Consider the following 23,065-nt stretch of genomic DNA (forward strand, 5'->3'; position numbering starts at 1 on the left):
TGTATAATTGAAGGTATAAGTCATGACAGTTTCTAGTCTGTCTGTGGAACACATGCATACACCGTCACAGGCGTCAGACATGTTGTTAGTGCTGTGAATGTTGCTGTCAGTGTATAATGACAAATTCATGAAAAAAGACACAGGGTGACATCATGTAGTCTGTGCTATAGGCTACATACTTCCTTTGCCATTAAATAGTCAAACTATCCTGTTCTACAGCACACTGACACTGCGTGGGAGGGAGATGGACAGACACAGATCATCATCCTGAATGAGACACTGCCGCGACAAAAGGAGGTCATGGGAAAAAAGAAACAAGGAGAAAGAGAGAGAGGGAGAGAAAGAGAGAGAGAGGCTGTGAGCAGTTGCCAGGGAATCAATGTCTTATTGCAACTATCCTCTGCGAGATCTGCAAGTAACGGCTCCCCAGTCTCAATGCACCTCGCAAATAAGAAAGAAGAAGACGTAGAAGAGGGAGAAAAAGAAGAAGAAGAAACGGGTAGCGGAGAACAAGCGAGACGGCATCGGCCTTGCGACTGCACCTCTCTGTGTTTGGCCCGGCGTTGTTCATTCCAGCAGCGCCTCGGCTCCTCGGTCACTCCCAATCACCAATTTAATTATGGCTCTTAATTGTAAAGCCTTTGTGGAAAGCCCCGGCCATAACGCATCCTAATGAATGTGACAGATGCTGCAGTGTAATGCTGTCTCTCTGAGCAATTACTCTTATAGCGCCCGCACAACTGTTTCTCTTTTTATTTTTCACCTGTAAGTAAACTGCACCTGCTCAGTCCCCAAACACACACACACACGGGCACACTCAGACACACACACACACCCCGGACGTCACTTTCCACAAATTAACTTTCACACTTCAGCAGCTCACAATGGGCCACAGAGGACCGTCATTTAAATCAATTTATCTCATCTGGATGGCATCGGTTTACAATGGCGTCACACAGCGACATGTGCGGCGCGCGGCGTACAGAGGTCCTGTTTTGTCTCTTGACGATTGTTTTTCCCCTTGACAAAGCAGACACGGTTACATCAGAGTGAGGAAAAAGGCAGAGCTGAGAACACGTGTGTTGGTGTGTTCTTTATAGTCTTCGTTGTTTCACCAGATACAAATAGCTATAAGATGACTGACTCAAGAAATGTATGTTTTTGGAGATCCAGGTCAGTTCCAGATACAAATGTTACGTGTTTTGGTGCGAACAATGGCGGGTTGATGAGCTTTTTTTTTTCATAGCAATTGTTTATCCTCAACTAATTGGAGCTTTAACAAGATAATTAATGAGACAAAAAACTTAAATAACTACTGAATAAGTGAATGTGTGTGTGTGTGTGTGTGTGTGTGTGTGTGTGTGTGTGTGTGCGTGTCGCATGCATGCCTTCCTCTCACCTTAGTGGTTTTGACTTTATTGCCGGTGCTGCAGGACCAACCGGTGAGGTCGGGCAGCACCTTACACTCCTCTCCGTCCATGCACGGGTGCATCTGGCACCACCACTTCTGGGCTACGATGGAGGCTGAGCAGGGGAGGGAGGAGCCAAACAAACAAACAGCAGGTTACTGTATCGATGATTCAACGCACACACACACACACACACCCACACCCTGCATGCCCTGTGCTACCCTGCTTTTAGGGTGTAATCACAATTCATGGTTTAAAGCTTTTAATAATAAAAATATTATCAAAAAATCTAATTTGTTTGTTCCAAACTGCAATTAAAAGTCTATTACTGTAATAAGACTAAACCAAATTTAAAAGACCTCAGAGGAGGTGAGGAAAAATGTATTATTAAACACCAGAAAAACATTGTAGCAATGTACACAATAAGAACAATACAAAGTACAGCTAATAGTATGAAGCTGTAACTCAATCGCAATGAAGACACACACACACACACAAGGTGGCGTCAGGTGGCAGTCTGAAGGTAACACACTTGGCTATTTCTTGGACTTTGATTAAACCAAAAACGCAATTTTACTGAGTGGAGCAGCTGCAGGGGGAAATTGGCAGAAAATGTTGAATAACAGCAAGAGTTTAGGTTTTGATTTTGGGTGAGTGAACAGATCGCACACCACTCAAACATCATTTTCTTTCACTGACCTGCTCCATTAATTGAGTATCATAAACCCTCATAACAAACCACTAATTGAAGAGATGTCATGGTCCTGCCTTTGTGTTGTGTTTCAATACCAATGTTTTCTGTTCATTCATCTGTAATGTGATTAGTGCAGCTGAAATGTACAGCAGTTACCTTCATTTTAATCAGATTAAAGTAATCCCTCAGTATGGGATCTGTTCGTCGTATGGGAGCTTGTTATGGAAAATCTGGCAACCACAACAGAAGATTTCACGGTCGACAGAAAAACAAATACGGCAAACACAAATGCATTTCCCTGGACGAGCCTGGATACAAGCAATCCTTCTGTGAGGAACGTACAAAGAGGCCCGAGACGAGGCGTTCACAGCCAGGGTCAAACTCTAAATGTGGTATTTGAATGAGATATCACAGGGAGATGCAGGCAGCGTTTGCCTTGCGGGGGTCTTGTTTGCCTGCTGTTTGTTGGTCTTCTGTTTTCATATTGCCTTATTCAGCGCACCAGCACACTCCAAGTTACAGAAACAACCTTATTTACACATTATAGAGCTAATATATGAGCTAAAGAACCTGACATGAAGTTTGATTCCTGATATTTCTACTTTTCTAAATAAAAGCCAAACTCAAGGAAGTTCAATATCATACAAAATGTGTGTTTTTACACGTGTTGGGGTTTTAGTTATCTATAGTTCAGAGGTCAAATTTTCCAGGGCAGATTTTCATTGGTTGTGGGTTATTATGTTGATGGTGTCCATTAAGTAACCAGATTCTAATTTGGAGAGTTCATTTGCAATGTATCCAAATAGAAACACAAGGGATGTGATCAAAATAAACACAGACACGACATAGTCATGGTCAAGGTCAGAGCCCCAAGACTGGATATAGGCTTAGTGTTTAATGAGGTTTTCAGCTTCTTTGCAATAAGACCTTGTTTGTAGATGGAGTTTATACCTGCTTGAGGGTATGCGTCTTTGCCAGGAAACAGATGAAAATTGCAAAAACTGCTCAGTCTCTTGCTCAAGCTTTTTTACCTCAAGGCCACCATCGACCTCTTTCTCCCTTAAACCCAACTGACGCAACTCCAACTGATGCTCTTTCAACCTCATCTGTTCAGCGAGACTCAGATTTTGGAGCAGTAACCGCGCCCTGGGTGCCCACACCAGCTGCCAACATCCTTGATCCACTAAAGCAGACAGCAGCTCATCCTTAATCACCTGTTTCCTGGCATGCTTACTGATAGGAACGTCAAACCATTCCACAATGAGTTTAAGATTCCCTTTAGCACACCCCTCCATCTCATCACAAGTTGGGCAACCTCGGAGTAAACTCCATTACGGCGCAAATCAGAGAATTAGGAACAGCAATCCAGGAACCACCAACCAGTAGATGGCCAAAACAGCCTGTTTAATGAGTCACCACTTGTTAGGGCCAAAAATGTGGTTCAATCATCAACACAAGGAAGCTGCCATATCCAAGACCAGTAACAAAGCAGCAATTTATTTACACAAAAGATATACCCTAAGGTAAACCAAAAGAAAGATATGTATTCAAGAGTTTTGAAGTTTGGTCAAACCAAACAAAAAGGATTGCTAACCATGTGGTGGGCCGTCGGACTCAGAACTTCCCCCCGCAAACTTTCAAAACAGTTTAAAACTAAACTAACAAGCAAAGCTATGAAAGCAGAGCTGCCAGACCTCCATCCTCAAAGAGATAAACACACACTAATGAGCAACAAAGCCAAACCCCTGAGACGGTCAGGAGCTGGTTTGTTTTGTCTACTGTACTTCTCCTCCAAGCTGGATTTGATTTATATTCATTGTCATAACTGTATCTTGATGATCTTGTTGGGTTAAATATAACCTGTCACCACTTAGAAAACATATTATTGTCAGTAGGAATTGAAACACACTTCAAAGCAAGTAAGAAGCGTACAAAAATATCTGCCTTCCGCTGGTTGAGAGTATCCCGAGGGAATTTAATTGTATTTTGCAGCTATCTAGATATTACTGCCTTACACAAGGAAGACATGTCAGGGGGATCCTGCAGGTACGATGGCACTATTTTCCAAGTGTGGTGATTGGTCAAGAGGCGGTGCGTTATATATCCGCCTGACTACGCTCCAACAAATTCTGCTCCGGACCAGAATTGGCATGGAGGATACGTTTCTGTGGCGACAGGATCCGTTCAGAAGTGAGTTTTGTGAAACCAAAAGATCAGACTTGAGTTTCAACATAGCTGGCCAAGCATTTACTGGTGCTTTGTAGTAAAGGCCCCAGAAAGGAGGGGAGCTCAAAACAAAGGTGAAGGGATTCTTCCACTTCACTTGAGACCTATACCTTGCGCTATGTAATTAAAGTTAAATCTTTGAAGTTGATGTCTGCTTTATTTTGGCGTTTGAGAGCCAGGAAGAGACTGAACGTGACATTTTTGAAATATTAATAAAGAAATATCATGCAGATGTTTGAAATATCAATTCTAAGCGCCTGGCCTTTCATCAAATTAACATTATTATGTCTGCGAAAAACACAGTGTGACAGGTGATCTGACAGAAAGCAGCAAAACAACTTTCTTCCAAAGTCAAGAAAAATCCATCCATTCATCGTCCATCCAATAAACAAGTGGAATTTGAATCTCAAGGAGAAATGCTTGAGGTCTTCATCCTGTTATCACTGTCATCAACAAAGGGAGAAAAGATGAGGTCTCAGCAGGAAAAATGGAATTTCCACTGTATTATGGAAAAGAACAGAGACAAATGCACCAAAGCATCCCGTAAGAACGAGAACTGCAAGTGACAGAAGGAAAAAGAGACGAGATGGAAGACGGGTAGGAAAGCAAAGAGAGGTAATGGGGAGAAACATCTTTTAACCATGCAAATGAGCAGCAGAGGGAACAGAGAGCGGGAAAGAGAGACAGAACGGAACGACAAGCGAGAGAAACAAAGCAGCAGATTAAACAAAAGAAGAGAACTAGAGAGATGAATCGTAGCAGGCGTAAAAGACAGAGAGTCACAGTGACAGGAAGACTTGTGGAGATGAGAGCAAAGCAATGGCAAAGTTGTTAAGTCACCACAATAAATTTCTTGCAGCTATCAGGAAGCGCAACGTTGAACACACTGTTATGATGCATGAGCTCAGTGGCGGTAAGTGGTTCTAAAAACCAATGGCTGTGTAATGTCCCTTAATGTGGCCATTATGGTGTCGACGATGGTGCTTTGCACTGCGAGGGTGTTATTTAGAGCTAATGAGCACCGCCTGTGAGTGCTATTATGGAGTTAGCATTCCTCACAGCTTATCTCAGCGTGCTAGCTGGGCAGAGCGGGCACGATTCAGAAGCACCTGCCTGTCAAGCCAGAGAATGAACAGGAGAGGCTAAATGGACAGTGATGTCACGACAAGTTTAGAGGCTGTCTGGATCCATCTGGATGCAACCAATAGGAATCATTAGCGCAGCAACAAGACAACTCTCTGCTTGCATTCCCAACCATGGACAAAGGCAAATGAAGCTACAGGGGAGTGAACTTGGGTCATCCTGGTCTTGGGTGAGTTCTGTATCTTTGCGTTTAGAATAAACTGCAGTATCTCAACCTGTTAGGAGCAGGTTTAGCACCTTGTTGGAGTCCCTTTAGGGTTCCACCTCTTGGAGCATATTTTTCTTCTCTAGACTAATAATGGATGTGTTTTCTAATCCTGGCAGAGCCAGGTGGCGCTACTTGGATTCACCATGAAGGCGTAATAATTCCAGGTCTGTTATACCACCGAATCCTGCTGTGAAGTATGTGTGTACGAGGCTTACAAGAGGGTGATAACCACAACACCTTGAATCTTTACTTTTAGGATTTTCTGCCTCGCCCACTCGTCCTCATACTTCATCTTTTCTGCTTTAGCTGCTGCTTTCCAGACATCAGTTTGCTCTGCAGTCCTGTTGCTTCTCATAACTAGAAGAGAAACTCGGAACTCAGAGAGGGCAAACCACCGCCAAGGCCAAGCACTACTCCATTTCTCCATGATTTAACAGGTTACTAGATTCTAGTCGATAACCTGTTAAATCATGGGCGTCTGCTCTTACCATGCTTACCATACTACATTCTAGTCACTAGAATGTAGTATGGTACAGTATGGTAGTATGGTAAGCATGGTAAGAGCAGACGCCCATTCAAATTTGGCAGCCAAACATACTAAACAGTGGGAACTCTCAAAAAACAAAGGGTAAAGGACATACAAATAAACAGTTTTGGAAAACATTTGGGCGTGGCCTATATGGATGGATGTGGATAGACCAGAGGAATCCATTGCCAGAAGGAAAGTGGTAATTACAGCACCACCACCTAAATATAATATTTTCTTACCTTCATCATTTCCAACCTGAAAACCAAGTCTCATTGAAATGTGTCTCCATGTCTTCCTAACAGGCAGACAGACACACACAAGCGCAAACATAACCTCCTGGCAGAGGCAATGATTCGCTGGTCGGGGCTCAAAAATAGGACAAAACACTGGAACATTGTGGCTCAGTAGCATTCACAACATCTGTGCTAATTTGATGTTTCCCTGTGTGTGTGTGTGTGTGTGTGTGTGTGTGTGTGTGTGTGTGTGTGTGTGTGTGTATTTCCACCACACATTTCACCAGGTAACGCAAAATAGAAGTAGATTTTTTTTTCTCCAAGGAAATGTGGATAACACGTGCATCTCAACCTCTCAGCCCACCTTTTCTATTTGCATTACACTAATTAAGGCTGTTGCAGACTTTTCACACAAGGTGTTTTCTGTTAATCAAAAAAGGCTTAAAGCTCTCTCACACACAGACTCACAGACACAAGTGTCTCGTTTCAAAAGACTGCACACAAATGGTTCCTTTTAAGTTCCCTCAAAGTTTCAATTTGGGGCTGGGCTGAGGGAAAACGTCTAGACGTTGCTCCGCTTAAGGTGCAGGTGATTAAGCAGCTCGAGGGGACCAAGGCGATGTTATTCCCCGGCTCTCGTCTCGTCTCTGGGGGGTCTCTAAATAAGGTCTGTGGAGGTTTTGCGCTCCAAGGCCGCCGACAGCGTTGTGTCTCCTCCTGCTCATCACCACACGTCAATCTGAGGCACAACTGCAAAATGTCACTCATCCTTGTTTTTGCCAGTTGCGGTTAGAGACTGGGAGCTTTTTTTGTTTTGTTTGTGCGTGAAAGGGGCGTGGTTATTTGTATGAAGGATTCATCCTCTCGCTCGCTTACTGCCTCACCGCTGCCCACATTGGCATTGTAATGTTTCTGACATCAGGTGGACGAAGGTGAAACTGCAGCTTCCCTTTACCTCGTGACTTCTCATGAATACACACTCGCTGTGTTGTTCAAGTTCCTATGACACAATTATGAGACCCTATGCTCTTTTCATTTTAGTCCAATTCCTTTGTGCGTGCAGTGCTTAATCACTGGCTGATCAGTGCATAGAGAAAACACGCCATGTTCCACCTCCTCAGGTACTTAACAGCTGAAGAAGTACTCAAATACTTATATATGACACTTGTGTAATACTTAATAATAAGTGAAAGTCCTACATGCAGATCATCTAATGACAAGGAAATGCTGAAAAGTAGTCAAATCAAGAATATTCAAACCACATATCTTTTTGGGGATCACCGTCAAAAGATTTAAAGAACAAAAGGATGAAAAGAAGTGAGGATGAGAGGTCAAAATTAAGAAAAGAAAGAAGAAAAGGAAGCGAGGAAGGTTACAAAGACGATAGAAACATGGAAAGACAAAGTGAAGAGAGGAGGACAAATGGGAGAGGGAAGAACAGAGGAGAGGAAGAAGGAAACAAGTAAAGGAAAAAAACAAAAGATGATATTCTGAAAATACTGGCGTATACTTGAGTAAAGTACTGAGCCTCACTGACGCAGGAGACGTGAGTTCCAATCAGTCAATGTCCTCTACACAGAGACGTCTTTTATCTGATGAAATTGGACAAGTCACCAGCTATCCCAGTTCAAAGCGGCGTCCTTCACCCTCTAACCTCTTTCATCTGAACAGGATTAAACTCATGCGACACAGAATAATAGATCAACCTTTGATATAAATCACAAAATTCTCTAGATGCATATTCCCTCGTATAGTTCAGCTGAAGCCTGTTTGATGTGAACCGGCTTGGTACTGACACAATGTGTGCTCTCGAGCTTGTGTGTCTCTTAGAGTGTTTGCCCATTAATACTTCACAAAGGCTGAACTCACTCAATTCAGCACGGGAAGTTTGCTTTTAAAATGCATCTGTGTGGATTGTCACCGTGCGCACACTCACACATACACAGCGTGCGCCTGTGTGTGTTTGTATGTGTATGTGTGCAGTCCCCTTGGCAGCCCCCTTGTGTGTGCGTGCGTGCGTGCGTGCGTGCGTGCGTGCGTGCGTGCGTGCGTGCGTGAATGCAGAGTAACAATTACTCCCTTGCGCTCGCTCCTGAATCATTAATATTTAAAGAGAATATAATGTACCTTCACACACGCGCACACACACACACACACACACACACACACACACACACACTGTAAGATGGGCCCAGAGGTGCAGATACCCTCAGGCTTTGTAACTGTTACACTCAGTGATCCTAGTGTGCACAAGCAGCTGGAGAGAGAGGCATCCATCCCTTACTGCACTGATTCACTAACACTCTGTATCTCTGTTAGTGAAGCTCAAACACACCAACACACACACACACACATGAAAAGTGCAACGTGTCAGAATATGATTATACGTGATGAACAATCACACACACACAGGGATGGACTGAATGGCTATGGATGGACAGAAGTGTGACAGTGAGGCAGGTAGAGTGAAGGAGTGTGACATGAGCGACAGCAGGCTGCTGTGTAATAAAAAACCAAACTAGATCCTCTTGCTCTCATGGTACAAACCAAACAAAATCCACTAACACACACTTTTTATTTGGTTACTGCACTCTGTCTTCCTCCACAGCTCAGCCACACTGCAGTAAGTACACACACACACACACACACACACACAAGCACAGTATTGCACAATGACATGGAACTGCATTAAGTCAGAGCACAAAAACACTGTTGATGAATCCAAGGAGGGAAAGGCACAGATTGATTCTGACTGACTGAAATCAAATCAAAAGTTCTCTCTTGTTATTGAAGCATCGCCTGCTTTCTGTATGTCAATACAGAACAAATATAGATCAGATGGATATAAACAAATCTTTAAAAGGGTGAAAGAGAGTATTCTCAAATAAGCTGCTGATCAATCATCACTCTGAAATCAGACACTTTATCCACAGAGAAAACAAGATGGGAACTTACATCTTCAACCAATTACACAACCTGTCCAAAATGTGACTATTTGACTGTAAAACTGGTTCCCAATGGAGACGCTAATGTCAATTAGATTAAATTAAAATGATTAAGATCCCCATTTTTGAAGTATGGACACATATCTTCCATATGGTTGGAGTATTTTTGACAAATAATAATAACAAATCTTGTTAGAAATGCATTCAGTCTGAGTTTAGAAGAATACTTGGTCAATAGTTTTGATGGATTTGATGTGTCAGCTCTGTCAGAAATTAAGTGCATTTTAGTTTAGCCAAATAACTGGAATATGTTATGTGGGCATTTTGGTTTTAAAAACCAAGATGAAAAACAAACTTACGCATATCGTCTTTCATTTCATTTCTTTTCTGTTACTGTGTGTTGATGCAGAAAGCCGACTATTATGCTAGAATGCGATCAATCTCTTCACACACTCCACAACTTATTGTGCTGCACATTCTCCATTCCCACACGTCAGCGCCTCTATTTCCCTCACAACATAAAACCAAAGAGACGGCGCCTTCAGGATTTATGAAAAATATTTGTAAATAATTAAGAAGAAACAGTGATGGATAACTTTCTCTTGAAACACTTCCGCTCTGGCTAATAGACCTCGACCATTCAGTGGCCAGTAATAGCACCCGCCGCCATTTCACTCCCCCTTCACCTGGCATCAATAATGTAACTCCATTTACGCTCGGGCTTTTGGTTCAAAGGCTGAAAACTGGGGGGGGGGGTGTGTGTGTGTGTGTGTGAGTGGTGAAATCAAAATTCGAGCATGAGTCATGAGTTAAGTGCTGCTAAGGATTTGGATTTGAGGCGTAGTGAGAAGAGGTGAGACTCAGAGGAAAATAGTCAGAAAACCTTCAGACGTATCTCTTGGGGAAGTCTGATGCATCTGTGAGTGTGTGAGTGTGATTGAGTCTGCGAAAAAGTATTTAAGCACTTCACTCGCTTGACATTCTGCGAAGTCTATTTGTTTCTCATCAGTGGCATTGCTTCCTGTTTGGATACGACACCGAGTCTACGAAGAGCAGAGAGCAGATATAGTGGAGCATTGACGCGACGTCAATTCTCAAATTTGGTTGGTAAAGTTTCGCGCCCACGTTCCTTATTTATCCCAACTTTCATTACAGAGTCAATCATCTTTGCTGGTTACCTGATTTTATCATTATCGAGCCACTGTTCCCACCAGGAACTCATCAGAGAGGTTAAACAACAAATCTACCTTTTATTGAGTGAAAACAGTGCAGAACTGAACTGGAGGGTACAGGTTTGTGACAGCCATTTGGAATGGGAAAAGCACCTCCTACTGGTCACATGTGGGGATAGCAACACACTATAGATGGGTGCTGTGGGATGGGATCAACAGTGGTGGGGAAATTAAGTAAAAGAAGCAGTAAAACAGAGAATATAACATGAATATTACATGTGCAAGTAAACAAGTAACAGCTGTAAAATGTACACACTATTAAAAGGAAACTTTACATTAAAGATCAACAGAGGATGGAAAAGAAAATGAAGCAGGGAAGGAAGGAACCAAGAAGGAAAGAAGGAAGGAAAGTACTTTTCACCACTAATGATTAGTTAATCAGGAAACCGTTAACGCAGCGAAGGAAACAACTTTCTGTCTTAAGATTTTGCGACCTTTGAGGTTATATTCATTTCTATTAGCATAATATGATAAAAGAAGTGAACAAATAATAAAACATCAGAGCAGCGAGATGTGGCCTTGTAACCGTATCGCTCATTTGTTTCTACAAAGAGGATGAAGAGAATGAAAAGGTTCATCAGCTTAAACACAATAGAAAGACACAAATTATCCTATTACTGAGAAAACACACTTCATCTCTGAGCACACAGTACATCAAAGTGTGTGTAATTGTGCGTGTTTGTTCGACAGTCAACATGTGTGTATGTGTGTGAGATTGAACTCAGTTTTCACCTCCCGGCTGACCTGAATTGTTGGGATAACCTGGCTGAGATTCACTGCTTCTGCTCACATATTAGACAATGACAGTCAGGGGCAAAATGCATGCGTGCGTGCGTGCGCGCGTGCGTGCTTGGATGGCAGAGGTTGATGACATTATTTGTTTCTTGCTGAGCAGTCGCTCTCAAGGCTGGAATGACGGCCACAGCTTACCACACAAACAAATCCTGTCATACACACACACACACACATGGCACTGTGCAACGTGTGGATTATTAATCAGCTGTATTTTTTCTTCACAAAATATATTTCAAGCTTTTTCCAAATCAATGAACAGTATGTGATAATTATGGATATAGATAATAAGCTCTTCCAAAGGCCACGCTTCTTTTACCTGCTGGCAGGCTGGATTGAAGGGTGTGGGACTCAAAACATTGTGCTGTGCATTTTGGATCCAGCAGCAGATCCAGGATTTTGTTTTAATGATTTCTTAACATGTTAACACTGTGAATAATCTGGTTCAATATGTTCAATTGCTGTAAAGTAACAAATAGGACAGAAAACAAGTGCTAAGGGCTTTGGAGGCCTTGGAGGAGGTATACCAGATACAGATATGTAATGCAATAATTGTACCTTTCCCCATTTTGATACACTCTGTATAAAAAGCTGACATTTTCCTGCAGCTCCAATATTTTGTCCTGAGATAAATGTGAAGAGATTAAAGGAAAATGCTTTACTGCCGTCTGTCACACATTCTGTTCGCCTGACTGACTGGATGTGAACCGGCGAAGCCGCTGTCCTAAATGAAATCAGGGCCTTTTTTAAACTGCACTTTATATTTCCCAGTCCCGGAGTTGTGGTGGTGTGGGCCGACAGCTGTCGTATATTTGCTGCTCCTTTCACAGGGCACAGGGGGATAAAGAGGGTAAGCAGGGCTTCCATTACTTGTGTTAGTGGTTGAAACCTTTACGTGTTACAGAATCTGTTCAGGACCAGATGAAGCGCAAATGTTTGGACAAGCAAAGTAGAGAGGCTGTGTGTTAATTAACCTCATCTGCCCCCACACACACACGCGCGCGCACACACACACACACACACACACACACACACACACACACACACACAAACACACACACAGAGAGCTTGTGTTCTCATCAAATTAAGTCAAAGAATGTATATGAAGGATCCAATGTTTGTAAGGATTCATAAAGTGGATAAGAAACTAAGGCATTTTCTCTAAAGCTACTTTAGGGGATTGTGAGGTAAAAACTGCTGTAGACTCAGACATTCTTTGAATGATTATTATAGATATACTGTATGTACAGTATATGTATATACACAGGTCTGAGCTGTGGGTCACCTAACAATCACTTTGTCAGGTAAGGGCAAACGAAGCTTTCCAGTGGAAAGTTATGTCAGCAAACTTGAATGTATAGATGGAAATCTCAATGTGCTGCTTCATCGCTTTTGATTCGCACAAGCACGTTCAATCCTTACAGTAAAAAAACACAGGAAATCTCTATAAGTACACACACACACAAACTAAGACACACCTACACACTATGCTGGGTGTTTACCTTCCACACACGAGGGTCTGGCTCTGGTGGTGCCGGCGACCTGGCCAGGGAAACAGGAGCACTTGACAGTCTGAGAGCGCTCCTCAATTTTGTTCTTATTGCAGCAGCGATGGTTGGCCACCACCTCACACGTACCCTGCTTCACCTGGTAAGAGACTGGAGGGAGGGGGGGGAGAATAGATTCACTCATCCACTCTTTGCATGCTTACAGTTGCATTGTTTTTCAGGTTTTGTTGCTGCCATACATTCACTTAAAATTGAATGAAATTTGTGTTGTAAATAACAAAAACATACACAGCCCAGCCGCCACACAAAGATTAAACACCAACAAGTTTTGCTGAATTATTTACCGGCTTGTATAATAAACTCCCCAATTTATTCCAGCCGCGCATTCTTTTGATTCATAAGCAAACAGATTTTAGCAAAACAGGAAAGTGCCTTCATTAACTTTAAGAGTCAGCTTTGTTGTTGTTGTTGTCATTGTGCAATGGAAAAAAGGAAGGACGAGAGTATAAAAAGGACTTTTTTTTTTAAAACAATAATCTGCTTAAATTCATTTTAGATATAATAAACCGGCTGATGTATGCAAAGCGAAGCACATGCACATTTTATGAGCAGTAGAACAAAAGGATACACAACAAAATCATCGTTCTGTGGCTACAGTCATTAAAGGTGTGTGTATGTGTGTGTGTGTGTGTGTGTGTGTGTGTGTGTGTGTGTGTGTGTGTGTGTTATTATTACTGAAAGTCATAATTATTTATATCAGGATAATTGCTTTTCACCTGACACCTCAAACACACAAATAACTTCTAATCCCCTTGATTATCTTCATGCTCCCCTGGGGACTTGGGTTAATTATAACGTTCCACTGACAGTAATGGGACACAACACCAAGTTAATTTTAACCTAAGGGCTTCCTGGCCAGTGGGCAAAATATGTGTTTGCGCTATGTTGCAGAAATTGTGAGGCTTTTGTTCGACTCTCAGCTCATAATCCCTGGTGTGATTATCCTCGCTCCTCCCCGGGGAGTTGCGACTCGTTAAATGGAAAATCCTCCAGATGCTAAATGATAAGCTTAAACAATCTCCTGCTTCATGTTGTCTATACAAAACAAATCTCAAATGCAGCGTGAATGATCTTATGATAACATCAATTAACAACATGTGTTTCATGCTGTGTGTGTCTTCCTCACACATAAGAGTGTGAGTGAGGAAAAACTGTTCTATTAGGCGTGAGTTTATTCTCACTTACATCGAATATAGGGAATCGTTAATCACAATAGATCATCAATGATCATTATAAAATGGCACATTCAAGTTAAAAATGTGAAACAAAGAATGTGACGTGTTAGAGAGACGCTATGTTTACCGAAATGTAACAAAATGTAAACCACAACATCTGCTCCAACATTATGCCATGTGTGTTGTCTTACATCAGGGGTGTCAAACTCATTTTAGTTTGGGGCCACGTTCAGCCCAATTTAGATTCAAGTGGGTCGGATTAATAAAATCATTGCATAATAACCTATAAATAGATGTAAATGGACAACTCCAGTTTTCCCTTGGTTTAAGTGCAAAGGAGTAGGGTCATATTGCAAATGTTTACTTTTATTTAACTATCTTTTTACAAAACATATGAGGAACAACCTGAAATTTCTCAAGTCAGTGGTTCCCAAACTTTTTCTGAAGGGCCCCCCTTCTGTAGATAAGAATATTTTCTCAAATCAGGGTTGCAGCTGTCAGACTGACACTTTTCAATGTCCAGCTCCTGGACATAGCGACCTATATTTTGTGTTTATTGGGGCTCACATAGGTAGGATGTGGCAAAGTAGGAGTGTGGCCATGGCTCTCCTACCTTGGAGCCGGCAATCGCTCATTCTCCTGCTTTGTTAATAATATAATTAGTCAAATCCCTCACAACTGGGCTTGTAACGCTAAAACTAACGGCTAGCCAAGCTAACGTTGCTTCAGACCAGCTGATCAGTGCAAACTGGGAAGCGGGGCCGATAAAAACAAACAATGGATAAGGATACAAATACATGGAGCAATAATGTTATCTGGACGCTCATTCTCGGGCTGCGATATGAAGAAGTATGGCCTCATTCATTTGCCTGAGGCGAGACCTATTTGTATTGCTCCTCTTCCCATCGAGCACCGCAATAGCCCTGAGAGAGAATCTGTCTGTGGTGGAAAATCACCTTTGCTAAGCGCTGATCTGCCGCTGATGTGGAAACGCCGCATTTTACTGGCGGGATGCCGTCACTTTGCGGGCCACAAAATCGACATGTGTTGTGGGAAATGTAGTTTATGGAAAATTTACGCTGAAAAGCTCTTTGCTCTCACTCAAGGCCCGCGGATTCGGCCCGCGGGCCTTGAGTTTGACACCTGTGGCTTAGATCCTCCTTGTCAAAACTAAAATCAAGCAATACAAAATTAACTTTTCAGACTTAAGAGGGAAGGAAATGTCTGCCATGAGCGTACCTGCCATCATCACTGCCTGAGTGCAAGAACAAACTGCAGGGTGAGGCTGGAGTTCAGGTCAGGTGCTCAGGTAATGGGTAATGGTTGGAGGCTGAAATAGTTATTGACTTTGTGATTAAACTTGTTGGGCAGGTTGGATGTGATCCAGGGAAGCAGCCATTAACTTTAGGTCCTGACGGGCCGGATGGTGGCGCTGTAAAAAACACTTTTACATTCAGGTCTCTAACTTATGGAACCGTAAGTTATAGAATCAAAATTCAGATTCCTTGAAGTGTATCTGCATCCATATAGGCCATCCCCATTTGCTCCTAACTAGATTTTCTGCCACTTGGTCTCCAAGCATGTGAAATGTCTGGACCAAGACGTACAAATCCACGGCTTTGTTTTTTTTAGTTTTTTCTATTTTGAAAAAGATTTGCAGCCAGTTTAGAAGACGTGGCTCACGGTCAATCATGATCAATAACCTGTTAAATTTCATCCCTGGGAGACGGAGCCGCAAGTGTAGGACGGCTCGGCTTTGTAATAACAAAACCAAAACTGGGGGGCCCAAAAAAATGTTTTTTTGTTTTGTGTCATAATTGACTTTACATCAAACCAAGGTTTCTCTAAAAGGAAAAATGATGGAATCACAATTGTTGGGCAAAATATTAAGTAAATTAAATCTTTCCTTTAGGCTTTCATGTTTCCTCATCTTTGCTCCCTAAAGCTTGTTGTGCATCCCTAAGAATCTCTGGCAGCGTTTCCCCCAAGCAGAGCAAACCCAGCCGGCAACATTACTGCACCTAAGCCTCTTTACAGCCTCACAAAGACCTCGCTTATACTGTACCATACGCCCAGATTCCATTTCTCTACGTGCCTTTACCCAGACTCCAAAACTTTTCATGTTCAGCCGGATGAGCTTTGCAGACAGACGCACGCAGATACGAACAAACTCGTCTCACACACACACACACACACACACACACACACACACACACACACAGCCTATGTAGTGGGTTCCATTTCTGCAGGCCATGCCCCCTCTCATCCTTTCTGATTTAAAGTTTGTTTGTTCTCTTCTCCAGAGAGCCCAATCAATGATCCCTGGCTCTCTGAGGGCGCCCCTCCGCTATCATCCCTCCACTTTCATTTCCCTCACTCCTCTGTCTCGGGCTCTCCTGAGGCTGGAGCAGCTGCCGGATTACCACACACACACACACGCACACGTGCAAGCACATGATAGAAATCCAGCAGTGGAAAAGAATAGATGTAAAGAAAAAAAGATGAAGCAGTAAATAATATCATCCGAATTTCAGCAGTTGTTTTCTGCAATGAATGTGCCATGAATCAAAGTTAGAAGAAAGGTCTTTGATTAAACACCCTCTCAATGTTACGCCATCTGCAGTGTCGGTAACAATAACAATCACAATTTAAGTGCATGGCCACTAATCCAAACACATTTATCACACCCGGCACTGTTTTGATCAAGCTCGCCTTCGTTCACATTCTGAATATTCTGAATAATTCCTTAGTGTGGAAGACTCTGAGTGTAAGGGCACAAAGTCATCAAGCAGAGTATTCACACCCACACAACCTGAGAGGTAATTTAACCAGCCCAGAGGGAGAGTAAACATGTAACATACATACAGGTGTAACATGAGACATGAAGACATGAAGTGTCACTGTTTTCCTTGTCTTCCCCTTTCCCCTGTCTACTGTTACCCGCTGTCTGTGTGCGTGCGTGCGTGCGTGCGTGCGTGCGTGCGTGCGTGCGTGCGTGCGTGCGTGCGTGCGTGCGTGCGTGCGTGCGTGCGTGCGTGCGTGCGTGCGTGCGTGTGTGCGTAGGTGTGTAGGTGTGTAGGTGGTGTGGGCGTGGCTTCCTCTCCTGATCACTCTCCTGCCCCCTCCTGATCTCCACTCATTCAGCGCTCAGCCTGCACCCCTGCCTGCCATTGACCCATCAACTGTACAGCGTATGAATGAGGTCACAAATATGTTCATGCTGAGGGTATGTTTCCGATGAAAAACATTTTAATGCAGTTTTTTGTCTTTTAAAGCAGAGCTTTAAAAGAGCTTTAAAAGACTGTGAGCTTGTGGACTCCTGCCAGCCACTCTGCAGTCCTGCCTCCAACATGTGGTAGAAGGTGGTAATGTTAGCATTTCTGCCTGTTCCTCCAGTTTTTTCCCATATCCGATTCCACCAGAAGGAGGCACGACAGAGACACACACATCACCTTTAGTAATTCATTGAGATGTGACCAAAATACTTAATTCTAAAACATACGTTGCCACATTTCCTGGATAAATCGTGTGATGCCAAGTGAGAATAAAGTCAAAGAACTCCTAATTAAGAAGCCAAGTCTACTGCAAAACTGAACCAGATCAAAAGATGGGACTCGTACAGGTTTCATAGCAGCCTCTGTTGCTCCCACCCTGTGCTCGCCTGCAGCTTTAGATATAAAATAACAGTGTATCTAATATCTCAGTGTTGCCTTTAAAGCGCTGCGTTATGGTGACGGCCCGGCCAGGCTGAGATGAAAAGACCTCTGAAGCGTGGCTAAATGCTTCTACTCCCACGGCAGGCACAGAAAAGAGGCTAAGGTGGGCCGGTAGTGGAAAGGATGGCAGGGGGGCAACAAACCCAGCTACCTTGACGTGATGGGTTACCCAGGCGATTGATGTATTCTGACAGACACAGGCGAGCAACAGCAATGTGCAATTTATCAAAAAGCGTGTCTCAAGCCTGTCAATAACTGACAAGCATGGCCACTTGCCGGGTATCTGGCAAATCTGTCTGAAGGCAGCAAAGTCAATGCAGAGGAGTACATCTCTGTAGACTAGGCAGTTGGGTTTAAGGAGGACTGAAGCTTAAAGGTGAAGAGAAGCCCTGTTGCATGGAATAAGGTGCTTCTTCCTGTAACTTCTCTATGCCTGTCATCTGCTGCTCACTTACTCCTCACTCCTTGCCCTTTTCCTTGCCCTTTCCTCGCCTCCTCCACTTTCCTCACCCATGCAATTTCTCCTTCTCACCCTTGGTCCGCTGACACAGCCAAGGCCATCAATCCTCCTGGCGTTATCTGTGTTTAACAGGCCCCCATCAGGGCCCTCGCCGGCTTAAATGCTAATCAACCTAACAGGTCGCTGGTACAAACTGACTGCTCCTGCTGCTGCATTCAAACACAACTCTATCCCCTGTGAAACCTGTTCATACAGCTAAGATGCAGCAATGAACACGCAACCAAATCTATGAGCACATGCATGTACACACATAACTAGTCTAAGCTTTGTCTGCCACTAACTTACTTGTATAAATCTCTTGCCTTTGCTCATTCCTGCAAACAAAACCAGTGTGGGCGCAGGCAGGCACTGTGTCGTTCCTTGAACTTGTGAAAATTCAAATATTGTTTTTGATGCATCCACAATTTTATTTCAGCAGATTGGTCCAAACATTCAGCAGGCCTTAGCAACGTCTGGAGAGTTGCCATGCCTGCTTCAGTTTTAGATGTGGAAGCGTATTGTTTCAGCAGAGGCTAAGATGGCCTCAGACCACTAAGTGTCAAACATCCCAGGCAAAGAAGAAAAATTAAAAATGGAACATCAGGTTTTTTGTGCCAGTAAGTTTATTGCCAAAGTGTCTGTGAGGCAGAAGTCTGCTCAGAAATTTTTGTCTTTGCCCTTCATCGTACGAGTGACACACACACCACCTACGGTTGGTCTACACAATTATTTGTGTACTGCAATGCACTGCACTGCACTGCAAGGAGGAAGCTTAACTGCCTGAAGTCATTCAGATAACTGAGGGCAAAAGCACATTCAGTGACTAGTGTTATGTTTTTATTCCCATAAGAATGTTGCCAGAAACAAAAAAAAAGAGCAGCTGTTATTTTTCCAAATTTGTATAAAAATTGACAAGTGTGGGCCATCATTTCTCTAAAGTTAAAATGACATTCATACCATTTACTCCTGTTAAAGTTAGAGGTGAGGAAATGTGAACTACTGAATGTTTCCCAGAATGACTTTGGGTAAGCGAGAGAGGGAAAAAAACGTTCTAGTGGAGCATTTTTGGACCTCTAGAGCCCCCATGTGGCAGCAAATGGAACTTCAGCAGAAGTGGATCAAATACATTACTGACCTGCAGCAACACGAGTCAGGTAGAAAAGAGAGAGAGTTCATGCACCCCAAGGTATTACGCAACCGTGTGTGTGTGTGTGTGTGTGTGTGTGTGTATGTGTGTGTGTGTGTGTGTGTGTGTGTGTGAGCAATAGGGCCTCAGGAAACTACAGTATGTAATGGAGAGAAATAGACACCACCAGGCTGTCCCACTGCTGGCCTCATCACATTATCAGTTACCAGTAGGATTAGATCCTAGATCACACCGCCGGCTTCGTACCTGACACGACCAATCATGTCTGCAGGAACACAAGACCGAGCCAGAGGTGCTCCCACTAGGAAGCCTGCCAACAATAACCTGCAAGCAACATCCCGCCTGGTGTTCTCAAGTGTTTGAAACGCAACACATATCAAAACACGAGGTTGTTATTTTAAACAGACAGAAAGTTCTTGCAGAGTCAAGCCTGTTTTCCATTTGCCTATTAAAGGGGAATTCCATTATATGTTAGCATTGAGCTAATAAGGCATACAGAGGTCAAACCAGCAAGAAAAAGGTTTGCAAACACACTGGGCCTCAACAAAGTGATTTTAGATCTCTTATGTGAACACCTGAACATGACGACTCGCTGCACAACTACAGTCAACAAGCTCTAGGCCGTTTTTATGAATGTTAATAAGAGAAAATATAGTAGTTTCCCAATTATCAGTAATTAGACCTGTATTTTTCGGTCGCCTTAGCTTCCATTTACTCTTAATTGATCTCATAGATAATTAAACAAACAAAAATATTCAACTCCTGGAAAAAAAGGATTGTGAGTATGTGCTCTCACCCTAAACCTCCAACCAATTATACAGGGAGTCCCCTAAAGAGAGAAACCAGCCGGCTGGGAACGAGTCAACATCGTATTTCACAGCGAGGGTGAAATCAGATGGGGGCGGGGCCCCGGGTTGACCTTCACCGTACACGACGCCAGCAATTAGCAGTGTTCCCGCAATAAGCAGACTGCCTCTTCTCCATCAAAGGGAAACCAACACCATCACTCGCAGCCACGCTGGATGCTGGTAGCGTTTCTGTGGCTGACAAAGGTCACCTTGCGTCGAGAGACAAAACACGAGCAGTGAGCGTTGAGAAACCGGGAGACGGTTTATGGAATTACCATAATTAAGTGCAAGAACTGCAACAAGTCCCAGCACGGAGAAGCTGCGACTCTAGCATGCCGCAATACAATATGAATGACCTTGTTGGTCATTTTTGTGTAGGCCATCATTTTGACTTATGTAAATTAAACACACTCACACAAACACACACACACAGATTTAGCTTGTGGGTCTCAATTAAGCGAGCAGCAGCGACGGCTTTCATGGATTTTCCCAAGGAATAACCGCGGTGGCGATTTGGTTAAAGGGGAGAAATTGAGTTATGAATATTGATATGCACACAGGCAATTACAAGACGAGAGGATTAGAAGTTATAAGCCTACATCGCTTGTTAAACACAAGTGAATGGCCTCTGTTTGGAGCAACCCAACACCAATATGACTACGACCCCGCACCGAACTCCCCACATGTCCGCCGCCACGCTGAACGGATCAGATCACACCGGCACTGATCTATCTATGTTGACAGCTTGTGACAGCTAAAGTGCCATTTGTATCTCCCCGGGCTCGATCGTTCAACAGGGGCGTGTTTGCATCTGAGCACCAAAACGCGGTCTCGTCTAGATTACATTCTGTCAAACTGAGGGACGGGACGGATTGTCATTGCTTGGCGGCCTCACGGCAGGCTTAGGGGGAACATGTGTTGCGCCTTAGCGAGAACGGTGTAATTAACCCCCTCGCAGTGTCTGGAGGGATGGGGAGGGGGGTTCGGAGCAAGACTTTGTGTACCTGTCGATCCCCGGTGGTTACGGTTGCCAGCAGACACTGGGTCGACGCAGAGCATCGCCAAGGCAACAAAGAGGGCCACCTGCAAAGGCCAAGCTGATCTCCTCCACAGTTTCATCCTGAGAGAAAGGGTGAGAGTGGGCGGGGGAGGAAGAGGAGGCGAGGGAGGAAGAGGAGAGGTTAGTACAACCCTGAAAGAGTTGACAGCAGAGGAAAACTATTTTCTTTATAAGAAGAGGAAATGAACCAGGAAAGGTCAGAGGAAATAAAGGACAAGCTGGAGAATGGAATTGAGCCCAGGAAGATTTACACACATGAGCTACACACACGACAGGATGCTGTGGTGCCCTGGTGCTAGTGGTCGCACCAAGGCTGGTCCACCCAGGCTTGTTTGGCCTTGGTTGAGGTATGTGTTTCCTCCGTCTCACCTGTTGGTCGTCTCTCTGCCTTCGTTTGATCTCTCTTCCACTTGGTGTCTCCTCTATGGACTGGGAGCGCCGGCCATGGCTGCATTCAGACACATCTCTGCTCTCCTTCTCCTCCTCTTCCTCCTGCTTCTCCTCTTCCTCACCTCAAATGGGAGAATCCCTAAGGGGAGAAGGTACAAAGACACCTGGTCAGAGAGGGCATCTCGCCTGGGGGTTTCTCTGCGGCCTCCAATAGCCTTGCACAGAGGCCTACACACACACACACACACACACACACACACACACACACATAGATGTGAAAGCCCAGATTCTGTCAGATCCATTGTTTACAATGTGTTCACCTACCCCCAGGCTGAATGTGATCCCCACACTACACATCACACACTGCTCTCCCTCTCACTTACTGTCTCTCTGTCACATACACACATGCACACACATCCCCTCGTGTGCTCTCTCATATGCACACACACACACACACACACACACACACACACACACACACACACGCCCAGATGGACACAAACAATACACAGCGTTAACTAAAATGAGGAAAAACATGCAGAATGGTCTCACTTGCTGAAACACTCGCCAGTTACAAGTCAGATGATCTAACAAACCATATACTGAAGTATGCCTTCTACACCCATGTACACACACACACACACACATACACACACACACACACAGACTCTCTGTAATTACAGCTGAGTGACAGTTTCTGAAGCATCGACACTTTTACACACACACTCTGTCTCACATACACACACACAAACAGAGTAAATTACCTTACCGCTGCAAGAGTGTGTCAACACACCTTTCTTTACAAAGGGACCAACTCCACAGACTAAATGAAAGACAACAGATTCACATTAACAACAAAATGTTGTTCTCCCCTACTCAAACCTTCATTATTCATCATGAGCTCATTGAGATTCTGCTCGGTTGCTGTTCTGCTCAGAAACTTCCCAGGAACCTGTCAGCACCAACCGCGTGGTGCCACTGCCCCCTAGTGGCGAACAAAGCACACAGACAGGCGAGAATCAAGAGCAGATTTCTGCGCTTGGAGAAGTGACAGAGACAGGGACACACAGAAGAGGGAGTGTGACAACAATGAATTATGTTTCCGTAAATCAGAAAGACTGTTTGGATAATCTGTGAATTTGAGTCATGGTAAGAGGGACGAAAATAAAAAAAAGGATGAAAGAAAATGTTATAAGGACGTGATACAAACACACGTAAGAGGATGTGTTTGAATGTATACACACACACAGA

The 23,065-nt window shown here is 43.7% G+C and overlaps 1 protein-coding gene across 1 annotated transcript; it reads right to left on the minus strand.

Annotated features, from left to right (window-relative positions):
* Window positions 1-213: 213 nt before the first annotated feature.
* Window positions 214-21,483, minus strand: tafa4b (TAFA chemokine like family member 4b). The gene is made up of 4 exons (XM_076156856.1): window positions 21,369-21,483; window positions 12,914-13,069; window positions 1,400-1,524; window positions 214-279 (listed from the first exon to the last, which is right to left on the minus strand). Exons 1-4 carry the CDS (start codon window positions 21,481-21,483, stop codon window positions 214-216), a joined length of 462 nt encoding a protein of 153 aa, XP_076012971.1.
* Window positions 21,484-23,065: the final 1,582 nt, after the last annotated feature.

Source organism: Genypterus blacodes, unplaced genomic scaffold (genome assembly GCF_046128005.1).
Source record: "Genypterus blacodes isolate CSIRO-AG114 ecotype Tasmania unplaced genomic scaffold, CSIRO-AGI_Gbla_v1 ptg000070l_1, whole genome shotgun sequence".
Classification (NCBI taxonomy): domain Eukaryota; kingdom Metazoa; phylum Chordata; class Actinopteri; order Ophidiiformes; family Ophidiidae; genus Genypterus; species Genypterus blacodes.